The 19,870-nt window shown below is 36.7% G+C and overlaps 1 protein-coding gene across 6 annotated transcripts in view; it reads left to right on the top strand.

Moving 5' to 3' along the window:
- Window positions 1-19,870, top strand: part of PTPRK (protein tyrosine phosphatase receptor type K) — a 478,052-nt gene that overhangs the window by 109,724 nt on the left and 348,458 nt on the right. For all 6 annotated transcript variants that reach the window (XM_059700287.1, XM_059700286.1, XM_059700289.1 and 3 more), the window contains exon 2: window positions 14,232-14,354. In XM_059700287.1, the coding sequence (XP_059556270.1) occupies window positions 14,232-14,354 (123 nt within the window). The remainder of the gene's footprint in view (window positions 1-14,231; window positions 14,355-19,870) is intronic.

The following is a 19,870-nucleotide window of genomic DNA, read 5'->3' as shown; positions in this document are numbered from 1 at the left end:
TTTTTTTTTTTGTATCTTAAAAATAACTGTTGGATATGGCCAATTTAGCTCAGTGGTTGTAGACCAGGAGGTCATGTTTCTATTCCCAGTCAGGGCACATGCCTGGGTTTCAGGCTTGATCGCCTAGTAAGGGGCATGCAGGAGGCAGCCAATCAATGATTCTCTCCCTTCCTTCCTCCCTCCCTCCTCCTTCCACTCTGAAATCAATAAAAACATTTAAAAAAGAACGGTTGGCTTTACACTTTGTATTCTAATCAAATAGTTTCATTAATCTCCTTTGAGATCCACAAAGCCTTCCTAACTATTGTTTGTGAATTCTAATGCATCTAAAGATTGTAATCGCAAAACTGCATACCAAATCGCGCATTTTGTATTTTATTGTTACTTGACGCTGTCAATGTGTAGAGAATAGGTTTGATCATAGGATCGAAATAAATTGCTCCCGATTCAGGGATGAAATTATTTTTTTTAAAAACCTCCTTTCTCTTTATGAAAATACATGTTTATATATTCTGGTGCATAATGTATATAGTACTGTTGACTGGTTTAGATCTGACTTTTCTCCATGGTAACATCGAGATTTGAAAAAAAAAATACTGTATGTCTGGCATTCTGGGTTCTTGGAAAGATTTACTTTGTATCTTAAATGTTTAAGAGGAGGAGTGTGTTCATTTGGCTTTCTTGGGAGTCTTTGGTTGTTATTGTGATTATAAATTTAAGGCTGGGAAAAAGAGTTTTACCACTGAGAGCTCAGCCAAGTTAGTGTTGGGCAGGAAGTCAACTCTCCTGCCTTCAATTACTTACCCTGCATTTCTCTTCCCCTGTGATTCCAGACCAGTGTTTTATACTACCACAAATTTTATTTGACTCAGAATTCTCACTTCACCTTTGGCAGTGTAATTAATGCCATGGAGTCAGATTCAATCACCTTTCACTCATTGAACATTTGTGGTCTTTAAAGAAATCATAGGTATTCCTTTTTAAGAGTACATTTTGTAGACATTGCTGCAAGCTGATGCAGGGCCACATGACTGTCACTAACTTTTAATCACTTTTAATGTTTTGGTAGAAATAATTTTTCTCAAAAACATCACCATATTATTGCTAATATCTCCACAGCAAAAATAAGTCTTTGTCTATTTTACAGGATGCTTTGAATACATGAAAAGCAAATCCTTATATGAAGCATAGTCAGGCTGTGGGTAGACTACAGAATCTTAAAAAAGGATGATTCTGATCTTGTGAGGATATTTGCTTGTAGATGTGATCACAGCAGGGAGAAGGTTCCTAACCTTACACATTTCCTTTTAGATGTGGGATTCCTTAACAGGTTGGAGTTAAAAACCTATTGAACAAGAATCTGAGTGCCTCTTTTTTTTATCTAAAATCCTTCTGTGTATATACAGGCAGTTCTTCAAGGGAGACAAGTTTACACAATTCATGGTAACATGAGTGGTCCACCTGTTATACCTGTATTATGCTGCTTAGATTGAGTAGGTCACAAACCTCAACTATCATGTCCATCTAGGTCTCACCTTAGAGGTCTCTCTATCCCCGTCCTTGACCCCTTTGGACTCATTAAGCTGCTAGTTTTAATCTTTAGCACAGCTCCCCCCTTTCTCTCCCCAATTATCTTCTGTCCGTTTTCCAGCAGAGGCTTTCATTCCTCCGGGTCTCTACCTCCTATTTTCTCTAACCCAATATCCTTTCTTCCTGACACTATCCACTCTGTAAAGTAACTTGTTCTGAAAGAATCTTAATCAACTACAACTACTTGGAATATCAGCTGATTACTTGCTCTGTACCATAATTTTCATGTCTTGGTTTCTTCATCTCTGCTTCCTCTATTCTATTCATTATCTTGATCTAAGTAAGCTCTTTGTGAACATCCAAACTGTAGACTAAAATTAAACACAAAATTGAGAGATAAGAGGAAGGGACTTGAAGTTGGAAGATATTTTCCTATTTCTCCTAATAAGTTTAACATGTGATTGCACTGGTTGATTGAATTGTAATCCATCTATTAAAAATTCTATTTCTAGGAATAGATTTTTCTTTCACTAATATCAGTTATTAGAAAAATGTATTAAATAATGTTATGAGTAGTAGCTGCATAGTCACATCATGACCATGGAAATATATTTAAGCATTTCATATGGAAATATGTATATGTATACTAGTATATTCTCTGACAAAGTTATAAATGCATCCTTTGCAGATGAAGTAGCATCAGAAATGTTTTTGACATGTTTGGTTCTCTGTTATGCCTTTGCATTCTGGTTGTACCTTCAGATGAGGCCTGACGTTACTGAAGTGACAAGTGAAAAGGAGCTAAGCTATGGTATTTTATGTCAGTACAGTACTAGGAAGTTATACTCAAAGTCATTCTTCAGATAACTTTGTTTTTGGCTGACTTACAATGGTATTGGTGTAATTAATCTTATTTTGAATGGTTTATTAAAATGTTACTTCTCATAAGTAGTTTCCTTTGTTTATTTTCTCAATCTGCTGAAATACCTAGTTGAAAGAATTAGTGGCTGGGGAAGAAGGATACTTTTATGTCATTGATCTCCTATGACACATTCCTCCCTCCATTTGTGCACTTGATTCAACATTTCTTTACCTTTATAATATCTGTGAACCTTTTTTATTGTCTCAACATTTGCCAAATAATTGCTAGATTCTACCTCACCCCTTAAAATATGTGTTGTTTTCATCTTCCCTAATTGGTTAGGTTCTCCATGTGAGTTAACTATTATAACCAGCAGTCATTAACACAACATTTGTGATTGTTTTGCAAGCAATTTTGCTATAAGTGCCCTTCAAGCTTGAAAAGGTAGTCCTATTGTCTTTGGGTGTCATTGAAAAGACCTACAATAATTTGTTTTTGTTTTATTGAAGGCTTGGTAGCCCTAGCTTGTATTTATAGGACTCAGGAATGCAAATATGTTAATATTTATGTAGGGTAGAGTTCCAGAAGTGTAATTGCTGGATGAAAAGGCAAGTGTATTAAAACTTTGATAAATAAAACCAGATTGCTCTCCAAAAAAGAAAGTGGCAGTTGCTCTCCTATTGTCATCCCACCTATGATCAACAGTGGATATTATTAATCCTTCTAAGTTTTGCAAGTGATATAGACAAAACTCCTCACTTTTGTTGCAATTTGCTTTTACTTAAATAGCTGGGATGACAGATTTTTCTTGGGATTATTGGGGCGTTAATTAGGACAATTTGTTTTTTACTAATTATTTGCCAGGATGGCCTTGTCAGCGCCACATGGTAATAATGTTTTTTATTTTATCTATTTTTAGAGATTTGAAAGTTCCAAAATCTAAGCTACGCTTGAGGTGAGAAGGCAGGAAAGCTGTCTTACTGCACAGCAGATACCAGACTTCAAACGCTAACTCATACTGCTACTGCTTTTCATCTATTATTCAAACCTTATTTGTCAGCTTCTCACCCCTCATATTTGAAATTAAAAATTTCCAGGTTTGCCCTAGCCAGTTTGGCTCAATGGATAGAGTGTCAACCTGAGGACTGAAGGATTCTGGGTTTGATTCTGATCAAGGGTACGTACCTCGGCTGCAGGCTCAATCCCAGGCCCCAGGTCAGGGCATGTGCTGGAGGCAACCAAGTGATGTGTCTCTCTCATATCCATGTTTCTCTCTCCCCTTCTCTTCCGCTCTCTAAAAAAATCAATTAAAAGATATCTTTGGGAGTGGATTTAAAAAAAAAAATCCAGGTTTTTATATTTCATTCTGAAGAAATTTGTTTGTTTTTATCAGTAAACTGTACAGCTTGATAGATAGAAAGTTGGTCATTATGCTTTGCAGTGGTTCTCAACCTTCCTAATGCTGCGACCCTTTAATACAGTTCCTCATGTTGTGGTGACCCCCAAACATAAAATTATTTTCGTTGCTACTTCATAACTGTAATTTTGCTACTGTTATGAATCGTAGTGTAAATATCTGATATGCAGGATGTATTTAGGCGACCCCTGTGAAAGGGTCATTCGACCCCCAAAGGGTCACGACCCACAGGTTGAGAAGCGCTGCTTTAGAGCAAGAACTGGAGAGGATATTAAAATAAGACTGTTAAGTACATGGCTTATAATGCTTCAGCTCAATCATCGATATTTGATGAGACAAAGATATTTCAAGTCTTTATATAGTTTTATGCCTACTATTCTTGGGAACCATGAGCCCCTGATCTGTGTGGAGTTTGCAGCAAAGAAACAATAACTTCTGCCTCAATTAAGTTATTTTTCCAAGCCCAGGGCTGTTTTCTGTACTAAAACATATTTCATATTTTTGAATTTTGTATGAAATTCTCATGTAGGCAGAGTCACCATCTTTTTATATATATATATATATTGATTTTTTTTTTTATTGATTTTTTTTACAGAGAGGAAGGGAGAGAGATAGAGAGTTAGAAACATCGATGAGAGAAACATCGATCAGCTGCCTCCTGCACATCTCCCACTGGGAATGTACCTGCAACCAAGGTACATGCCCTTGACCGGAATTGAACCTGGGACCTTTCAGTCCACAGGCCGACGCTCTATCCTCTGAGCCAAACCGATTTCGGCCAGAGTCACCATCTTTAAAATATTTTTATCATGTAGAAATAGTTGATTTATAGTGGTTTTCATTTTAGGAGTCCTACGGGGGGGGGGGGTGTCTGTTGTAGCATGAATTTCTAGCATATAACTGAATTTGTAATCATATAGCTTTATCTTTTTACAAAGGCCTAGGTATGTTGGGGTACTGTTGTAAGCTTATTTTCCCTTTTCTAATTCTTCAAATTACTGGTTATATTTCTTTAAAAATCCCATGTAAATATAAAACAATAATAAGACTCACCTAAATGTTTTCTTAACTAAAATCCTAACTTAATGATGACTTAAATACAGAGCACGTAGATTTAATATCATTGGATATTGTGGTAGTAGGTAGAAGCAGAGATGGAAATGAAGCCAAATTGGTGTGTGTGTGTGTGTGTGTGTGTGTGCGTGTGTTTTCTGTTGGGTTAGAGATGAGAAAATAAACATACAGTCAGACCTGAATCTTGGTGAGGCCCCATGTAAAACCTTATTCACCAGTTCTCTCAATTAGGACTCTCCATTAGGTCAGAATGGCCATTGACTTACATGTCATTTAAATGTCATTGTATAGCAGTGATTTTCGTTGCTTGAGAAATCTTTATTTTATGTGGCAGTTCCACTAAATGGTAAACATATATGTACTCTCTAGAGCAAGGAACTTGGGAAGAGAAAGTTATTGTGAGTCAGGATTCAGCACTGACTTGCTAAGAAGTTGACACTTTCAAAGGCTATATAATAAGCCTTACTAAACCTGTGGTTAAAGCCTAGAATGCTTCCTTTATGAGAAAAAGGGCAAAGGTCCCTGACAACAAGGTTTCTGACATCACTCAATGTCAGCGTAAACGATTTTCTTGTGTTTGTGTGAGTGGCTTGTTAGCTGTGGACCTGGCCAAACTGTTTGTTTCAATGGTGCTTGGAGTGAGAACTAATTAATGTGTTCATAGCAGTAGTTATCTATTGATGGAAATAATGATATCTAGTTTATTTTATAAAGAAAATGGCAGAAAGAACCATAATTCTTTACTTTTAAGAATATAATTTAGTTAATTATCATTTCCTTGAAGTGTATTTCAAAGTCTTACAAAAATGTTTGAATTGTTGACCTTCTTAAAATGTAGCCAAGTACATTTAAGTTTCCTTTGCCAATCTGATATAAAACTTTAAATTCAAAGCCTCAGAGCAGATCTTTGCCCTTCCTCTAGGTCTAGGAGGTTGGGTTATGGAATTCTCTTTTACATGGCTTCAGCATTTAACAGAACTCTCTTCATAAATGAAACATGATCCCTTACCCATCATGCTTGAGTTGAAATTAGTCAGAATGTGTCTGATATGGGTGAAGTAGAGCCCATCAGGAATCCCTCCACAAGAAACAAAACAAAACAAAGAAATGTTTAAATGTGAGCCTGGGTGGTTTCCAATTTTACCAAAATGTAAATATGGTTTTAGTTGGGAATTTTATTTTTCAGTACATTTACTTTCAATTACTTTGTCCAATGGCTTTCTCTAGATTGTGTATCTAACACTAAGCAAAAAAAGATGAGATTTTACTGGACTAGATAAAAGGATAAAAAAAAGGAAAAGACACTTGGGTAAATACACTAATGATCTTTGGAGAAGCACTTAGTTTCTTATCCTAGGATTAATGTGAGGGCTACTGCAAAAATTGCCCGAACAAAATTGCTTTTAATTTATTGTGATGTTTGAAAGCTAGAAAAGGCACTTGTTCATACTTGTTTCAGGGGAGACTAGGTGAATTTTAAAGGTTGTCAAGCAAGAGTGACAGGACAGTGTTATGATCATACAAATTCTCAGCCTTGTCTACCTATTTAAATAAAATTATTTGCTGACATTACTAGTTAATCAGTGAGGCTTTTATTGCTCTCTCTGTTAAAGACCCTCTGCTGTCTGTGGCATCAGGCGTGACAGGCTGCCATGTGGTTCAAAGTTTACTACAGTTTATCCTCAGAGGATGAGGCACTACCATTTCGTTACCTGGGTGATGCTTAAGAGTAAAGAACGCACTGTGCCTGGATCCAGGTCCTGGCTCTGATATTTTCTTGTTCTGTGAACCTGGTGAGATACTTTTCATGAGTAGTTCCTTTTATATTTTAATATACCACTTTTCATCTGTGAAATCATTTCTATGGCTGTTTGGCATGTAATCAGTCATTAACTCCATAATGAGGTTAGGTGAAGTCACATACACAGTATCAGGGCTTACCAGGTCTCACAGGCTTATTTTGCGACTTCAGCTTGTGCCAGAGGCCTGAAAGGTAGGTACGGAGACTTGGATTGCTCACACCTGTCTTCTGGGTCCCCTCCCATGATGGACATATGCTTACATGTGTTTCAGACAGGGAATTGCTAGCTTTTTCTATTTCTTTTTTTAAATATTTACTTTCCTGATTCACACAACTACTCTCCATTTTATTTTAGTTATAGACAGAACTCTGGACTTGTGACCTATAGAAGAAGAAAATAAATGATTGAGTTGTTGGTTTGTAACCTTGGGGATGCCCTAGGTAAAATTCGAAACTGGCCTCTGTACATGGAGGGTGAGGAGAGACCTAAGAAAGAGGCAGACCATTGGGGTTGGTAGGTGGCAGTTTTAACAAACAAGAGAACTTCCTTATGATGCCTGCCATGGGTGGTCACAAGATGGGTAGATCCTCACATCTGCCTGCCAGCCAGCATCCTAAAGGTTTATATAGAGTCCTTAACAGAGTTCAGTCATGAATACCATTCAGATGGTCTCAACAACACCTTTCTCTCTGAAGGCTGCTTCAGTGGGTGGAACATCTATTCCTAGGACATGGGAGGGGATCCAGTTGCCTGGGTCCAGGTCTTGGGCCTGCTAGTGGTCATGTCCTCTTATTGACCTCCTCCAACTGAGTGAATAATGTATTCCTGTGTTCCTACACACTCTGTATGTAAATATTTGCGTGCATGGATGCCATGTATATGCTGGGACACAGTGTTAAATATATTACTCTTTGTGGTCTTAAAAGTTTGAAGCCTATATGAGCGGACCTTAAAAGTGTCTTTAGCTCCCTCATATTCTCCCTTTTTACTGATCCCTCTCTCCAGCCAGGCAATCTGATTTAGTTTCAGGCATATTATTGTAAGTCAGAGGCTATGTCCGCTTCCTGGCTGTGGCTATTGCCTCATGTAGATTGATATATAGGAAAGAAAATTGAGTAATATAGAGGTGCGGCAGAAATCAAAGATCCTTGGCTGTAAGCTTTTAACTAGACTGTGCACAACCCATAATTTTCAGAATACTTAATATCCCAGTGATCTAAATCAGGGGTTGGTGAGCTATGGCCCACAGGCCAAAGCCAGCCTGCCACCTGTTTTAGTAAATAAAAGTTTTATTTGAATATAACCATACCCCTTTGTTAGGTATTGTCTGTGGCTCTTTTCTTGCTACAGTGACTGGTAGGTAGTTGCAACAGAAATGGTATGGCCTACAAAACCTAAAATATTATTAACTGGCTTTCTGCTGATAAAGTTTGCTGACCTCTGATCTAAATGAAGGTGTTTTTCTAAATGAAAGCATATCTGATGTGAGTGTTCAGGGAATTCTGATTATGGTAATATGGTAATATTGCTTTTATGGAAATTGTATTTAGTTTTTCTGGGTAAGTGAAATGGAAGCCATAAGTTTCTTTCTCATTTAGGCTTTAGTGGTTTAATATGTGTATAGGGTTTCACTTGTATAGCATATATACAGAATCAACTGTAAAGAATGGAGCATGACAAAAAGGGTGCTTTAAAATCAAACTTGTTGAGTGTTAGGGTCTTTACAAGTATTATCTCTAATCCTCATACCACTGTACTGTGTCTATTATTATCTTGATTTTCCTGGGGAGGAAATAGAAGCTCCAAGCAGCAAAATAGCAAAGCTATGTATGTACTTAGTCATCACTCCGGGCTGCGTCTACAAACACTGTCTTTCTTCTACCATCTAAGTCAGTGATTCTCAACCTTCCTAATGCTGCGACCCTTTAATACAGTTCCTCATGTTGTGGTGACCCCCAACCATAAAATTATTTTCATTGCTACTTCATAACTGTAATTTTGCTACTGCTATGAATCGTAATGTAAATATCTGATATGCATGATGTATTTTCATTGTTACAAACTGAAAATAATTAGAGCATAGTGATTAATCACAAAAGCAATATGTAATTATATATGTGTTTTCCGATGGTCTTAGGCAACCCCTATGAAAGGGTCATTCGACCTCCAAAGGGGTTGCGACCCACAGGTTGAGAACCGCTGATCTAAGTAGTGGTGTGTGCCAGTTCCTTAAAATTCCTTAGGTCTTATTAATTGAAATATAGGAGATTTTAATCTCATTTCTCAGCAAAGATAGAGGGGAGTGAAATTGGACTTATTCCATTCTGGTTAATTCAGTCCTATGAAAGGAAGACTGGTCAGTTGGAGTATAGCATTTGCTTTGACTCATAGACAATTTCAATAGAAGTCTTACAAGCTAAATAATCTTGGATTATATATATTAAATATATATTCTTGGCTGGAAATGGAATTCTTCAGATGAACAGTTAGATAATTTGTGGGTGTGTTTGAAATGAGTTCTCTCATCATTAAGAGTCCTTTGTATCATTAAATGATAGGTTTAGATTTCTACAAATGTGTTTCAATTCCTTTCCTTTATGAAGGAACTAGCTCACATAATATTTTCACATACTAATTAACTACAAGCAGGGCAAAGGGACTTTTTCTGGATTTGACATGATTATCTTTTAAGGAATTCTGATTCATAAATTTTGTTATTTTTCTTCAGTTGTTCCACTTTGGTATTGAACCAGAGCAATGTATTATGACCAGTGACTCACTCATACCATGCTCTCAAAGGCATTAGTCCTTTGCATCTACTTGGGATATTTCTTCCTTTTTGAATTTTAATACTTAAATTGAGAAAAAGTGTTACCCATCCTTAGAACAGATATAAACTACACAACCATTGATCACAGTATGACAGTTTTTATTTTGTACTTACAGTGTTCTCAGAAGTTTAGAGTTGAAAGGAAACAAAAATTATATATACATACACACTAAGATATCCCAGAAGATTTCAGATGAAATATGAACTTTATTTAAAAGCATCAATTTTTACACTTTTTCCAGTAGCCTATTTTTCTGGGCATAGACTATATGAACTCAGATTATAAATGGAATTACATTTAAGATATTCAGTAATAAATTTCTTTTTGTTCTTTTGAACTGTAATAAGTTTTTTGTTGTTGTTCTTTTGATTTTTTTTTTTTCAAATGTGTTGGCTTCTTTGCAATGAGTTTTGGGGATTATACCAGTAAATTTATATTATGATTTTGGATTAGCATAAAGCTGACCTTTTCAAAGTTAGTTTAATTCAGTATGCATGTGTCCTGATGTGACATGATTAATCTTTCTTTGCATCCTTAATAGAGAAAAGATTTTTTCCAAAGTTGATGATCACTTAAGTGAGCAAATTTGTGTATCCCATCTTAATTCACAATTGCAAAATTTAATTTGACCATTTCTGAGGGTCATAAAACAGCTGTGCTGTTATTTTTGCCAACCCATTTTGTCCAAGACTTTCTTCTTACTTTTTAAAACTATATTCCACGTAATTAAAAAAATAAAAAGAAATATTGTCTGTATCTTTAGTTGAACAAAGTATGTTCTTTACAGATAGTGTAGAACTGTCTAGTTCTTGCTGTTATACTCAATCAGAAAGTTAAGACTGGTCAGATGAGAATGTGGAAGATCCTAGTACAATGGAGTAGAAAAAAATCCTCCTTCATAAAATGTTCAGAGCTGTCCAGGACCCCGTTCACTTTTTATTTTTTTTCCAGTTCAGCTCTGTTCTCAATCAACCCGATCCTACATTTTATTGAGAAACTTGACTTCAGAAAGGATTTGAGTTTCTCATCCATTCTGCTGTGATTCTGCAGAAAGGGTCTCTGTTTTCACACTCTCTCACAGAGCCACCACCAGCTGTTTAAATAAGCAGTCAAGAGTCTCTGGAAATGCTAGATGTTTAGGTCATATAATGTTTGGGTTAGGGATAGTTTTTTGTTTTTTGAAGGGGGGCGGGTACCTAGTATTTCAGTGAGGGTTTAGGAATGGACAGAAATTCTGGCAAGTCCAAATTGGCTTGATTTTTATTTTTAGGTAAGTAGCTTGCAAAGCCTTGTAAATGGCTTGCTGTAGTGGAAGCCAACAGAGGGATTAGCAAGCTGTGAAATGGCTATTCAGCAGTAATTATCCTCTAAGAGTCCAGGAACTTGTCACCATTCCCTGACACGATTTGCAGGTACTTGCTATGGTCTTATCACCATTAGCAAATACAACAACTGAGAATGTAAGATGTTTCCTTGCTCAATTTTCATCCCCTCTGCCTAACTAAATTTCTTGAACATCATTTCAGTATTGTCTTCTTTTCTTCTTCCATTTAGCTCGGTGAAACTGTAAAATTCACGAGTTATGTTTCTATTCATGAATAGAACCCTGCTAAGGTATTTCTCTTAAATAGATTATAATACTACACATAGAGTTGTCTTGAACTCAGTAACATATATATAGAATATTATGTATTTATTATAAAAGACTTTATATCTAGGCTTTCTAGTGGGCCTTAAATGGTGAACAGGGATTGTGTATAATTAAATCAGCTTAAGATATAGTATGTCATATCTATTGTAAAGTTGAATAAAATTCTCTACCTCCATATCCCCCCCCCCCCAATTCCTCTTTAAACTGTATATGACTGCTGGAATTGTTATTATTACTTTTATTATAATTATTTTTAAAAATATGGCTTGGATTATGTCATCTAGTACATTGCATTAATACAATGTACAAAATAGTATAAAATACTTTACAAAAAAGATATAAAAAAAACCTTTTACTAAAGATTTATTGAGATGCTCTATATGTGGTGTACGGATATATGGTACCTCTTAGATTATAATGTATTTTAAATTAAAAGTGTTCTTAACACTGAAGTCAAGTGGACCAGGAGCTATTTCCAAGACTCTTGACTGATTAGGCAGTGATGCTCAACAAACTGTTGGGGTTGACCCACTTTTTTTGCACAGCTACTCCTAGGTATTGCTTTTCAGAACCTGGAGTCTAAAATTAACAATGGCTATGAAGGACAGCAATTAAGGCCATTTGTCTTTCAAATGAGCCAATGGAGGTTCCACTGGTAGTTTAAATTTACATACAGAGGTCACTCACCATTATAAAGGGCAGTGGGGGCCCTCAAGGCATGTGTGGCAAAGGTATAAGTCATTTTGGGGTTGATAGCAAATTATGTTTTGAAAATAACTTTTCCTTGCTATGTAAAGATGCATTCCTAGCAACTTCTTTTCATTGATTGATTTTAAATTAAAAATGCATTATTTTTTTATGAGAGCATTTTATAAAAAGGCTATTTTAAGCATATTTAAAGGAGAGTATTACGCTTATCAAGCTGCTGAAGTTTAGTTGTTTTAAAGCAGGGGTCCTCAAACTACGGCCCGCAGGCCACATGCAAATACAAATATTGTATTTGTTCCCGTTTTGTTTTTTTACTTCAAAATAAGATATGTGCAGTGTGCATAGGAATTTGTTCATAGTTTTTTTTTAAAGTGTAGTCCGGCCCTCCAACGGTCTGAGGGACAGTGAACTGGCCCCCTGTTTAAAAAGTTTGAGGACCCCTGTAAGAGTTGATGTAGTTTATAAGAGTGAGTCAAGGATACCCACATCCATATTCTGCTTTGAAAAAGGTCCTTGGGGCCAAATGCCCTCTGGACATATCCTATCTTGCCTTCATTGTTTGGGATGCTGGCTTGTTTCTCTCATTAGTAAGGGACCTTAACTTTTTTTCATATTCAAATTGACAAACTTTTGATGAGGAAAATGAATTCCTTGTTTACTGAGAATTTATAGGACCGCAGTTTACCACCCCTTTGCCTCCTGTTTGGTCACAGAATTCACTGAGTTTCTTCATAAAGATTCCCCGCGGAAACTAAACAAATAAGCTACTTGAAAGGAGACAGGTTATTGGATTCCCTCATTAAACCCGCTGCTGGATTTTCATTAGTACTAATCCATTTTCTTTCATGATTAGACATATAGGCCAGTTCTTATTTTCATAAGATTTGAATAAACAAAATATGTTGAGTTGTATGTGCCTATATATATATATATATATATATATATATATATATATATATATATATATATATATATATATATAGGCTGGAAAAACAAATGTAATTAATCTCTCTGTCATAAAATTTTCCCTGAAAATAAAGCCAGGAAAAATGACTCATGTAAAGGGGAAAAGCTACCTCCATTTAAAAAAGCAGTTATTAAATGAAGCGGAAGTGGTGGGTGTGATTATTGGCTAATAGGATTGGTTTCATGCTTCAGTTTCCCCCCTCCTATTGTCATCATTGTGTATAAAAGTAATCTAAATAAAATGTTGAATAATTTTAGACTCTATAAAGCTTTAATTGTTTCATTTGCTATTATAAGTGATACCAAAAATAGTGGGTCTTGTTGAGTCCGAAAATAGATGAATGAAGTCGCGGACAAAAACGATTAATGGATCCAAAGTCTATTGGGAGAAGCCAGTCCTGGAAAAGGTGCAGCTGGGGCTCCGGGAGCAGGCCAGTGTCCAGAGCTCCCTTTCCACATTACAGTCGGGAGTAGTTGAGTGTCCAAGCTAATAGAAGTCTAATAGACCATGTGTGAGGCCCGCATGGCCATAAGCCACATGGGCAGAGGGATGTGCTCCCCCTCCACCCCACTCTGAAACCAAGGTTAGCCAGGAACCCATTGCGTGCAGGGGAGAAGAGAGAAAGAGAGCAAGAGGAAGTATGTGCCTTTTAATTTAGGGGGTGGGTAGTCTTGCTAGCTCCTAATTGGTCTTTTCCAAGAATGTTGCCTTAGCAATGTCCTTTTGATTGGTTTATACACATTACTGCTTCGTGATTGGTTATCTGCAGGCTGCCTGTCTTAGCAGTACCCATACATTTTAAAGTTCATGCCTCTGGCATGTGTCCCTTCCGTTCCCGCTCTGTGGGGTGCCTCAGTAACTCCATCTAGTTGGGTTGCCAGTTGTACCTCCTTTTCCATGGTCCCACCCCTATCTACGTAGCTTCCTTCTGTCTCATAAGTAGATTTCAATGTATTCTTTCAAAGCGAGGAAATTGGTAAGACTTAAGTACTAACTTCACCTTTTTGAACTTGCATTATGGAGAGACTGTTTTTATTCCTTTTTCTGTTTCATGTTCTATCCACTAAAGTTGTTAAAAACTATTTAGATTCTGTGTGGTTTATACATTTCAGGTACGACTCCCTATATGTGTATCGAACACTGTACATGTATCTCATATTATTTTTGGTATTTTAAAACCTGTGCCTCAGCCTTCCTGTTGAGGTTCCAGCTGGAGCTACTGATAGAAATTTTAATTTATGTGAAAATTTAACAGGATAGTTTCATTTATTATTGAAATGATAGTACTACATTACATATTCAGTATGTTTCCTTCTCCAGCCTGTTCTTCATTTTTAGCATGCCTGTTTGGAATGTAGCAATCTAAACGTTCTTCTTCTCCTGGTTTAGGTGGCTGTACTTTTGATGATGGTCCGGGGGCCTGTGATTACCACCAGGATCTATATGATGACTTTGAATGGGTACATGTTAGTGCTCAAGAACCTCATTATCTGCCACCTGATATGCCTCAAGGTGAGACTCATTTTGTTTTACCCAGTTTTGGGGGAATGGCTTTGGAATATGTAGCATCTTCTTACTAGTATTATAGGTATAACATAATAGTTTAATTGTTACAATACACTACTGTGGTCAAGCTACTTGACCACATCTAAGAGCTTTAATATATTCTTTGTTTTTTCCCTCAGTAACTTTCTTTAATCCTATTGCTCTTCATGAGCTCACTATGTCTTTGTTGTCTCTGACTTTGGAAAAATATTTTCTTCTTAGTCCTATATAATAAAAAGTCAAATGGAAATGAAACCAAGAAATGAAAAATAAAAAAAAGTAAAATGGCCGAAACCAGTTTGGCTCAGTGGATAGAGCGTCGGCCTGCGGACTGAAAGGTCCCAGGTTCGATTCCGGTCAGGGGCATGTACCTGGGTTGCGGGCACATCCCCAGTAGGAGATGTGCAGGAGGCAGCTGATCGATGTTTCTCTCTCATCGATGTTTCTAACTCTCTATCTCTCTCCCTTCCTCTCTGTAAAAAATCAATAAAATATATTTAAAAAAAAAAAAGTAAAATGAAGAAAAAACAAAGTTCTTTCAAAATAATCTAAAATGTGAGTTCAGCTCACTTGGTACCTACATAGGTCTGATCCAATTAGAATGAAGGAAGGAAGGATCTTTTTTATTATTTTTTATTTTTTATCTTTTATTGTTTTATTGCTTAAAGTATTACAAAGGGTATTACATATGTGTCCTTTTTTCCCCCCCGCCCTTGACAATCCCCTGGCCTCCCCTGTCCATTGGTTATGCTTATATGCATACATACAAGTCGGAAGGAAGGATCTTTACTTCCTGGTATGGAGATTGCTTTTCTTGTTGTCCCTGGTCATGCGCATGCCGTGGCTCTGAGGAAAGGCAACCTGGAGTCCAAATTGTCAAATAGAGAAGGTCTTTTCTGAGTGAAATGTAGAAAAGAGAGCTGAGCCTTGTTCATTCTTTACCCTGACCTTGTTAAATCCTTAGGTTATTGGTTTTGTGAAATTATATATTTCGTTATTGCTTAAACCAGTTTGAGTTGTGTTTTCTCTTAACTAACTTAAGGACATAAATATATACATATCACTTTATACACGATCAGACTAATATTTGTGACTCTGATTCTATATATTAATTTGGAATTCATGCCAAACCCTGTGTATATATGTTTAACAACATTTATTGTAAAAATTGACAATGCAAATGGGAATTTTAAAATACTGTACTAAAGAGAATAAACTGTTTCCTTATTTAGAAAGAAACAAATGTGGTATCATGATACACTATGTACAGGCATCCTATATAATAAAAGCCCAGCGATTGAATGGGGGAAGACCAGAATGACTGGTCGACCAGTCCCTATGATGCATACTGAGCACCAGACGCTCAATGCAGGAGCTGCCCCCTGGTGGTCAGTGCACTCCCTCTGTGGAGCACCGCTCAGCCCAAAGCCGGGCTCATGGCTGGCACCTCTTGGGGTGACTCGTCCTGGACTCCCACAACTAAATATAATAATATTTAACAATGTAATATAATAGTATACTATATAACACATAATCATCAATTGTAATATATAATCATACATAATTGATGACCTATTACTAATAATTTCAGTTTTAAAATACATTTTCAGTATTTTTACTGTGAGTCCTTTAAAATACTTTAATCTTTATGAATTTTCTAAATTCAGAAAAGCCTTTCTAAACTGAGTGTGAATTTCACATGACATTTTTAGACATAGCTGATGGAAATGTCATTTCTGGTGATTGAACTTGCTAAATAATATGATATGAAAAAAGCAAAAATTGGAAGCATCAACAATAAACAATAACACACCACAAGTACACAAAGAAAACAAAACCGAATGTTACGTACATATCCAAAGTATGGTTTTAAATGAATATAGTAAAACGTATCCTTTGGAACGTTTTTAATTGGTTCACCTTTTAAGAATATGATGTTTCTTCGAGAGTAGGGTGAAGTAAATCTGCTTTCTGTTCCAAATTGTCACTTTCCTTGGCTGAGTAGGCAAATGGTTATTTGTGAAGCTGAACTGAGCCATAAGCTTCTTGCGAGAGGAATAAATTGATACTAGGTGGCTGACACCCTTGGCTTCTTAGTTTGACCCTTACGTGTCAGCAGACTCATTTATTTTTGTGCATAGGTTTGTATTTTTCCTTCCAAGGTACATAACCTTATTTTCCTGGTACATGTTAATTAAAGAAACTCCTGTAATATTTCACCTGGGTTTTCTCTGTGGTATATTTAGACCAATTTTTTAAAAATCTGAAATTAAAAAGGGGTGGGCTGTAATGCACACATTCTCACTGTTTATCATCAGAGAACAATCAGAAATATGTTGATTTATGGAAATGTTACCATTGTTAATTACCACTGAAGATGGGTAATGAATAGGTGAAGAGATGCTGCTCAGATGACCTTGTTGGCTCACCTTTGATGAACAGCTTAATAGGTGGTTACAGTACAGAACGATATGCACAGAAAATGAAAGTGTTTGAAATTCAGCCACATCTCCCAATTAGTAGGACATTAAGTCATTAATCATGCAGAGGAGGAAGAAAGGTCATGGCCGCGTTATTTTTTGCCAAATGTAACTTGTGTTTCGTCTTCAGAGAAGGTGAAAGAGAGCATCCATTCTTATATTCTTCGTTTACTGGTCTCTTTTTACAATATATACCGTTTTTGCCCTATTTTCCTTTAAAATGCTCACTGAACATTATCTGTTCATAAGATGGAAAAAAGAATACATTTGGATTTATCATTAAAATTTAATGAACAATCCATTTATTTTCAAATAAATTGTCAGTCATGTTTCCTTTTTACATTTACTTAAAAAAACCCTCAGATATTTGGCAATTCTAAAGTAAAGAAGTCTGGATTATGATACAAACTGGTATTGAACTATTGAATTCTCCATAAAATACATGGGCATTTTTAACTGGCTTCATTTTATTGACCTTTTTGGACTGGAAAAAATAGAAGGGAAGAAAGTCAGGGTCAATAAATAGATTAGAAAAAAAGGAGATTGAAGATGGGTAGAAGAGTACAGCAAAGAAGAAAATTTTGTTCTGCCTTGAAGGCATAATGCCATCAATATTTGCTTACAATGCTTTTTCAGCAGTTCCTACCCCCTCACTACCTTTGTCAGGTGACTGAGAGGGTAGCTGAAAGGCCTGCTATAAACATTTCTAAAAATGTTCTTTTAGCCTGCCCAGCATGAGCATTGACCTATGAACTAGGAGGTCATGGTTCCATTCTCCGTCAGGGCATGCCCAGGTTGCTGACTTGATCCCCAGTGTGGAGCTTGCAGGAGACAGCCAATCAATAATTTTCTCTCATCATTGATGTTTCTATCTCTTTCTCTCCATCTCTGAAATAAATAAGAAAATATATTAAAGCATGTGCCCTGACTGGGAATCGAACCATGACCTCCTGGTTCATAGGTCAATACTCAACCACTGAGCCACACCAGCAGGGAAAAATCTCAGAGGTTTTGAATGTTTAGTTATCTTTCCACTTATCCACCCATCAAACTCTTACCCATTCTTACTGTGTCTAGTCAGGTTTCATCTGCTTTGGGAACATTTTCCTGACTGGCTTTGAATTCATATATTTCTTCTATCTTCATATTCACATATGCTCTGAGTGTTCTTTGTAGTTATTTCAATTGCAACTATTATAGTATTGTTACTTACTTCCTTCTCTCCACTAAGCTACAGTGTCCTCGTGAACATAAACTATACTTTTCATCTTTGATTTCCCAAGATACTATTTTCATTTTGCTCAGGCAAAAATGTCAACTTACATAATGTGGTTTAAAATAATTTGGACAGGTGGTAAATCAAAAAGGTGTTTCTCTTCTTAGAAAATTAAGAAAAAATTTCCCCATTTCCCAAGTATTACGTTCAGTTCAATATAAGTTTTAATATAATTAGAAGACCTTCACATAACTATTAATATTTGGCTTTTGCCATAAAATTGTTTCACCTATTTATTTTGGATATAATTTTAAATGTTGTTAATACTACCAAGAAGTAGTTCCCTTTATGATCTCTTTGTCTGCCCTTTGTCAAATTAATTTCTGTTTACTACTCCTTGAAAGTCTGGCATATAAAAAAGCAAAGCCACAAGGAATGAGATATATGGAACTAGAAATTGCTTTTCATCTTGAATACATCTGTGTCCATGACTTTGTTTGTTAGACATTCTTTTATTATGACCTTATGAAGCGAATTCATTTGACCATTTTGCTATGTGTTCTGTCTTATATCTGAGCGTAGGGATCATGATTGACATCTCAGTACATTTATCTTTTACTGTAATTATAACTGCTTTTTCTTTTTAGCAGGTTTCTGTAGAATGACTAATTGAATTTTAGTTGAGAGTCTCTAGAGGACCTGTTTGACAGTATTTAAAGTTATGACTACATTGTATCCCACTTTCATGCCCCTGCATTTCACTGAAAATAATATAAGTCAACATGTAGAGTTTCTTCTGTAAAATGCACACACACAGTATATGTGTGGTAAAATACAAAAACCCTCTGTCATTAAATTAATCTGGAGATTGAGGTAAGGAATCATTCGTCCTCTGACATAAAACAGTGAGGTGTCATTCAATAGTTTAAAGCCCTACTGGATCCCAATTCTGCCTCTTGTCAAGTCCCCAAACTAAAATGTAGAGAGCAAATGATATTACAGAGAGAAGGATGAGAAATAAACAATGCTGATAAGAAATGCATTTTTATATAAAAACTGGAGGCCTAGTGCACAGATTCATACACTGGTGGGGTCCCTCAGCCTGGCCTGCGCCCTCTTGCAATCCAGGACCCCTCGGGGGATGTAGGACTGCTGGTTTTGGCCCAATCCAGGGGAATGCCCAAGGGATGTAGTAGTGCGTGAAGTGGCAGGTAGCCGGGGAGGAGCCTGAGCCTTGGCCAGATGCCATGCCACTCATCCTGGCCCCATGGTGTCTGCCTCTGTTGCTGCTCAGTAGTGCTGCCACAGAGGTGGGAGAGGCTCGTGCTGCAGGAGAGGCTTGCACCCCAGCAGCGACGCTCTCCAGCCATGATCCCAGTGTCTGGCATCCCTCAGTCAGCTGAGCAGCGCTTCTGCTGTGGGAGTGCACTGACCACCAGCGGGCAGTTCTTGCGTTGAGCGTCTGCCCCCTGGGTGCGCATCATAGCGACTGGTCAAGCAGTCCACCAGTTGCTTAGGGTTTTACATATATATGTTGCTTTTAGAACTGTGTTTTTTATTTTTTATTTTTATCTCAGAATTATTAGCCGGGCTGTTAAAATAAGGCTTGCCTCTTCAAATATTTGTTTGGAAAGACTAAATGTGTTTGTGTATTCAGTGGGGAGCATGCACATTTCACATGATTTTTGTGCCTGGCTTTCTTCCCATAGTGTGATGTAATGAAAATCAAATAAAATGTTGGTATTTACAATATGATTCACATGATAACATTTTTTAGGTAACAATTT

The sequence above is a fragment of the Myotis daubentonii genome, chromosome 6 (genome assembly GCF_963259705.1).
Source record: "Myotis daubentonii chromosome 6, mMyoDau2.1, whole genome shotgun sequence".
In the NCBI taxonomy this organism is placed as follows: domain Eukaryota; kingdom Metazoa; phylum Chordata; class Mammalia; order Chiroptera; family Vespertilionidae; genus Myotis; species Myotis daubentonii.
This window is presented reverse-complemented; position numbering and strand designations above follow the sequence as displayed.